The 7,388-nt window shown below is 33.0% G+C and overlaps 1 protein-coding gene across 1 annotated transcript; it reads right to left on the reverse strand.

The window, feature by feature from the left end:
• Window positions 1-2,101: 2,101 nt before the first annotated feature.
• On the reverse strand, window positions 2,102-6,631 carry LOC138329928 (uncharacterized). Its single transcript, XM_069277211.1, has 7 exons — window positions 6,478-6,631; window positions 5,470-5,713; window positions 5,000-5,055; window positions 4,391-4,426; window positions 4,006-4,183; window positions 2,500-2,549; window positions 2,102-2,205 (listed from the first exon to the last, which is right to left on the reverse strand). Exons 2-7 carry the CDS (start codon window positions 5,711-5,713, stop codon window positions 2,152-2,154), a joined length of 618 nt encoding a protein of 205 aa, XP_069133312.1. The 5' UTR covers window positions 6,478-6,631; the 3' UTR covers window positions 2,102-2,151.
• Between the last annotated feature and the right edge of the window lie 757 nt (window positions 6,632-7,388).

The raw sequence follows: 7,388 nt of genomic DNA on the forward strand, positions 1-7,388 counted from the left end.
ATCTTTAATACTACGCTTATTATCACCTTCTTAATAATTCAATTCAAATAAATTATATGCTATTTTTTTTTATAAAACGTTTTATTGGTAAGACAAAACCATTCACCCTCATTTATCATTTCCAACCCTCAGAATAGGCTCTATAAGCTGTCAATGACTCAGCATACCATCTGTGCGACAACTGAAGAATCTTAACCCTCGAGTTGAGATTCCCCTTTCTCCCCCAAATGGAATGAAAGATTCAATGAATCCTACCGATGTCAAGATTCACGTTTAATGTTTTGTTAACACAATGAGAAGATCAATGCATTATTCATCAGAGGGTTAAGTAAAGAGGCATTTGCCACCAGACTTAAGACGAATTATTAATCACCATATGGTGATAAAGCTTGGTTTACACATACTAAATGTATGTGTGTTGATAAAGCACAAAGTATTGATGGAGGATATGTAAATAGTGAAGGTCAAGTTACCGAACATACGGAACGCATTCGCATTTACGATATCTAATAAAATTGAAGCAACGTAAAGTTTGACAGCTATAACTAAATTCTTTATTCGATTTACGAATAACTGTCAAACTTTACTTTTTGACGCTTAAAGTCCAGAAAGCGTCAGCTGTTTTGACGGATGCAGCAAAATTAAATATAGTCATTTTTTGTTAAATTCCTTGAAATAACTATAATTTTCCGGAGTTTAGAAGTAAATATTAAACGCACAAGTCTGAATTAATCATTTAAGAGTTTTACTGTCGATACTAGTTTATTTTACGGTTACGAATACCTCATTTTCTCACATTTAGTTTCTGTTTTATTTCGATGTATAAGCAATAAAATATATCAATGGGACAGTTACATAAACCATTGAAGCATACTTCTACCTAGGGGAACGAGCACTGAGCTCAAAGCAGGAAACTGGATCTCCGGGTCAAATAACACACCTTATAAACATAAACGTCATTAGAAGTATATGGTTCCAGGCAATGGGAAGACATACTCATGCACGGCTTTTGAAGGTTGCTGCTATTTTATTGGTTCTCATAGAACATTCCAATAATTAAAGGGAGGCTGAATTTTGTTCCGAGTTCCGAGTTCCGTTTAAGCTAAACGGAACTCGGAACCATAGGAAAGACAACAGGCAAAATATCTCATATGTCTAAAGCATATTGACCTATTTTAATTAAAACGATAGACAATTTCCTTAAACGGAACTCAGAACTCGGAACCAACTTCAGTCTCCCAAAATGGAATGCATATCAGAGGTTTTCCAATTTCAAAACAGTCCCCATTTATCCCATTCTACGCGTGTTTCATAATGGACAAATCCGATGTTACAAATTCCAAAGCTTTGGGTTATCGTTTATGTTTTCACACCAGTATGTAAAAAACTACTGTGTCTCTGATTGGTCAACTCCATCATCATTTGATTCCTATTGGCTTTTAGCATAGGTCTAATTTATATAACGCATTTTAGTTTTAATAACATTGTATTTACTGTATAACAGCTAGTTGATATTCAAAGTAAGCATTCAACAACAGAATGGTGGTTCTCTATTCAGGTACTATGTTATATGGCGAAAAGATATTATGAATCATTGTATCGAATTTCCTTGAATGTATACGAGAAACAAATAATTACCACGTTATAATCAAGTTCCCCAATGCTAGACTATTATTTATCATGTTTATTTAAACTCTATTCAGTTATTTTCGTATTTTTAAAAGACACTTGCTAAAGTCTTTTTCAAAATTTGAAAACTAACTTATTCGAGTTCGATAAACAGACAGATTTTTATAACGCATGTTGATATAATACGAACACACATTATTTTCTCAATCAAAGCGATTTGTTAACCCCATATACATGTATCTGAACGTTTTCAGCAATAAATGTGATTGATAACATAATTACATGGTATATATAATTATATTTTCTAAAATATAAGTTAAGTTTGTTCCCCTGTTTATTGACCAATGTATTTCTGCTAGACACATTGTTTGGAAACAAAATAATGTAAGGCAGTGGTTATTCCCATGCTAGTTATACCTGAAAAATAGCACCAATATATGAAGTTGTAATAAAAATAAGACAAAAATATGTATAATGCTGCCACGTTTTATTTGTCTAATCCAACTGACACTATCGAGGTATTTACCCTACAACAGGCCCGTTATGATGGTTGTGATGGAGTTCAGCAGCGATATGCTGAAACGGAAAACGTCGAGCATTATATACATATTATATTATAAACAAAAGACACACTGGTATTTACCTTTGGTATGTATATATATATCTCTGGCGTAAATGTTTGTCAAAGGGTTAAAAAATTAAAGAAAAGATTAGTATAATATATCTTATTACTGGTATTATATATAACCTTTGTTATGCATATCGTTTGAGTTAAACTATATTTAAATTTTAAATACTTTAAAAATAATTATGTCTTAATGATTATATCTACAAAGTTTCACATAACAATATAATTACAGGTATACTTACCGTCGACATGTAATGTAAGAAGACGTGCGTCTCAGCTGGTGACGAAATATCTGGGGAAAAACATCAACAATATTCACTAAGGTATAAATTTTGAAATTACAGAAAGTTTCTGCAAGGAACAAACGACATATTTTAGCGAAAATATATATATATGGATTTCTGCTTAAAATCTTACTTTTGTCAGTCAAAATACCAAACTGAATCCATGTTACCATATGATTGTGCGTTCTTGAAGTTTGAAAATTTTGTATTATCTTACGGAAATTTCGTGGAAAAACGAACCGATCAAAATCAGTTGAAAAATTCTTAAATTCATGGAACATATATAATAATAATTGCACACATATTATGCTAATCTTTTTAGTTTAAACGTATCTATTGTCAAAAGCGTATGACAAGGGTTAGGTTACAAGTTATAACAACTTAATAAAGGCCCTTTCCCAAAATGCAACAAAGTAAATGCATACAAAAATATACATGTGTTTTAGAGTGAGAAATTAATGAAACATTTTTTTCTTAAAACTTGCTTTTTGACTCAATGTAGTTTTATACATGAATAAATAAATTTGAATTAATTTCATCAGACAAATTTTCGCTTCCATTTAGCACTAAATTTATATCAATTTGAATAATGAAGTTTATCATGAAGCCAGATTAGTTGTTTCCATGTCTGATATTTAGCAGACATTCAAAAAAGTAGTGAAAAGTATTTTCACGTGGATATCCACATGGACAAGTTGGTTCTTCCATTAGTCCTACCCGAAAGAAGATTATATTATAATGGCCTACTTTGATAGTTGAATATGGTATGTAAAATATTCATATTTTGTTTGCCTACATTGACATATTTAGAAGTGGGATTTTGTCAGTTTTGACCAGAGAGCAACGTTTGATTAAATGACCGAAGTGTAGGAAAAGACCTGGTTTCTAAATCTAAAGCATTCCATAAATATAGTGTTGATAAGAGAACAAAAAACGAATAGTCGATGATAGGCGTTAAAAAGATATTCGTTAATCTTCATCATTTTTCAGTACATATTGACTATGCTGACCTACTGTTGGTGGTAATAATATGTATAAATATTCGGGAACAAGTTAATTATGCCTTTGATAAAAAAGAGAAAGTATACGACGTTTTTGTCTGACATAATTTTTCGAGACTCGTCTCAAAATATAAGGAATGGTTTCTAGTATACGATGGTAAACCAGTTATAATACTGGCTGCTTGTAATTGCATTATTACGCTTATCAACACCCCTGTTCCCTAAATGTAGTTTTGCAAACATTCCTATCTTAAGCTTAATTACTTGAAAATTCCTGGACTTTACATATTAAAGAGTTAGCTCCCTTACCCATTATTCTGTGGGCGAGTTTCGCATCGTTTTCTTCGAAAAGGATGACGTTACGCTCGCAAATTAGTGACGTCACAGTTAATACCTACTCGCCAGGGCAGATACCTCAGTCTTTAATATGCTGAATATAACAACGGAAGAAGTTATAACTTACGTTCAACTAAGGCAAAGACCTTCGAGTATCCGACTTGTTCTATATAAGGTGTCACTGTTCCATTCTCAGCCGCCTTAGCTAGATTCAACATCAGAGACTGATCTTCAGAAGATAACTGCTGAAAGGCAGCGTTACCGGTCATAGTATCGATGACGTTTTGGAGACTTCGTCGGCCGACCTGTTGATGTAATAAAAGGATTTATTTAGATCAATTTCATAATTTTTGTATTGCTATTAGCACAAATATATTGTAATCGTTAAGGTAAAATGATATCATCTGTTTTACTAAAAGTATGAAGTTAATTTATTATTGCTTTATTTATTTAACCTTATGGATGCTCTCATAACCTACGATATGATAATTCAAAAGATGGAAAGAACCTACCGTTGGCATAGTTGTTGTTTCTTCCTGTCCGAGTTCCTATTAAAAGATAATCATACTGTCCATTAGATACAAATTTCGATTGCTCTTTAACCGAAGATCACATACAACGTGTAAAACTCAAAGAAGACCACATTTCATTTCAATCGTTTACTCCAATACAAAATAGCAAACAACTGGTTTCAACATTCCTGTCATACCGACCATGCTTTGTAATGGAACTCTCTAACGAGTAATTGAAAAGCGAATACATGCATTTAGTTCTACATAACGGCTGCGGTATAAAGACTGGACATTTTGAGCAATATAAAATTATCATTCGCTCTGATTAACACAGGAAATAAATAACACTTTGGTATCGCCAAAAAAGTATTCCGTATTATCTTGCACATTCTTTTATTGTAAACTTAGTGCATATCTTATCATTTGAGAAGGTTTTCGTTTCAATAAATTTGTACTCGTGTTTAGTACTGTTCAATCACATGCCTAACCCTCACTAAATAATGTTTTGACATCATTTATCTGCCACGCAGATATAAGAAATGTTTATATCTAAAATATTTTCTAAATAAAAAAAAATAATAGAGAAATATAAATAGTATATATAAATACCACAATGAGATATTTTTCAAACAGGTGAGCCTCCTGCTGGTTGATTCGATTCACATCTGCAATGGAATAGCAAGCTTAGTATTTCCAGTGGATTCTTTGTTTTCCATTGCTTTCGCATTGTCTTAATCTGACTCATTTGTAACAATAATAGTTATCTAATAAAGATATACTTCTTTCTGTTTCTGATTATTTTTCAATACAAACCGTTTATATCTTTTGTGAATATATCCTATACAACATATCTAAATATAACAATATGCATAATTCAAATGGAGATATTCATATATGGCGCTACTATAAACTCGATTCTTTTCATTCAGTAAGGTCTAGAAGCAAAGATATGAAACAGCTTGTTTAAAAAATAGGAGTAGAAAAGTTAAGACCAATAAATCGTTACATAAAACATATGACACAGCAGATTTCGAGTGCGAAATACGTTAACGTTTAAAAATTTCGTCTTCAATACATACGGTCAAGGAACTGAAATACTCTATCAAGACCAATTCGGTCTACGTAGTGGGTGACAGTGTCAGTTTCAGCGGCTGCTATCAGTTCTACTAAAATGATCTTTTCCATCTCGGGTAATTGGTGGAATGTATCGCTGCGATGCATGGCCTGTAGGACCTGGAGAAAGTGGTCTTCTGGAGGGAATGTCGTATGGGCGGCACTCGCGAACGCCACAAGGGACGTCAACAGGGCAGGAAGAAGCATCATCTGAAATGTGACCGAAATAGTGACACTAAAAGCAAGTAAGTTTTTCAAAACTGGAAAATGTATTAAAGCTGAATGTATTAAGATATGATTCTGTTGCATGTTTCATCATTTTTAAAACTATACGCATTAAAGACATGTCGACAAAGGAAATATCTGACAACTGTCCATTATGGAATGTGAACTCGAAATCCGGATTATGAAAGCTAGGGGAAATTTGACCGGACGCCTTAATTACTCCCGTGGCCAATTTGATTTATTACTCCGCTGCAGATACTTATTAAGTATGTTCCCAAAACACGATAACAAAAACATGACAGCAGAAATAATTCTTTTGATAATTTTATTCACTACATTTGTAATTGTTGAGCGTTATTGCAGTATTATCTTGGTGTTTGAGTAATTCCGGTGTACTAACCCCTACTTAAGAGCTGGTAAGAGTGTCTATCTAAACCTGACATGCGCTTAAATGACTAAAAATATTAGCTCCACGTTTAATCAAACCAAATTTTAATTCATAGCACAATTGGTTCCAGATAAAGGACCAAATTACAATGCATTTTATTTTCATTTCAAAACATATACTGAAGACAAATCAATTCGAGTTTAAAATAATATTGTTTCTATCACAAAATAATTTTAAACACATATGTAATTACTCATCTTTTTTGTTTAAAAAGATTTACATTTATGTAGTTATCTATTTCTTTGATTTACAATGTGAATTTATATGGTTAAATACACAAAGAAAGTTCCATACAACTCACCTTGGTGTTTATTGTAGTTAGTCGACTCGAAAGTGAAGTCTTATCGTGGTCAGCCTTTATTTATACATTTATACCGTGTTCTCTATCCTGACCACTTTAGTCGGAACCTAACATATGTTTAATTCACGAACCGTCCAGGATTCCGAAAAAAGCAAGTGTTCACGTGTGTCCCCACACCGTTGATTTCTCGCAATCACTTCAATCGTTGATACCCTCGAGGTACTATTTTACAAACCCATGTATTTATAGGCTGGGTTGAGCAGTGAACCAAAATCCGGATATATGCTAACATCAGTGATAAGGATATATCTGTCACGAAATTAATTAGGATAGTTGTCAGCGAAAGTACGTTAATAATCTCTCTCAATCTTTAATATATAATTATATACCGGCACCATATACAGGTAGACTAATACAGACAGCATTAATTAACATGATCAAATAGCGATAGGTTATCCAACATTTCAGATATCATTCCGAAATTGTCGTAAACAAGCAGTTTGTAACCTTTACCCCTTATACATTGTTTTACCAGGGTTAGCGTGTTCGAATCCAATACGGAGCAGTTGCCGACTTCTGACCGTTGGTCGGTGGTTTTCTCCGGGTTATACGGCTTTCTTCCGCCTCCTCAACCTGTTACGCCCTAAATTGATACTGACTGTTACTAGGACGGTAAACTAATCAAACAAAACCAAAACAGTCATCACTAAAATCACAAATTTAGTAATGTTAGTAATCAAAACTTTACAAGTATTATGACTAAAGGTGGTTATTTTTGTAAATAACAATTTAACATCAGTGATATAGCATTGATTAGATGGTAAAAAAGACAATCTTCTCGTTAAAAAAAGGTGACAGGAAGTTGCGCTTGCTGTTCCGGTGTTGATTTTTGCCGATGTTCGTTTATTGTG

Source organism: Argopecten irradians, chromosome 8, assembly GCF_041381155.1.
Source record: "Argopecten irradians isolate NY chromosome 8, Ai_NY, whole genome shotgun sequence".
Taxonomy (NCBI): domain Eukaryota; kingdom Metazoa; phylum Mollusca; class Bivalvia; order Pectinida; family Pectinidae; genus Argopecten; species Argopecten irradians.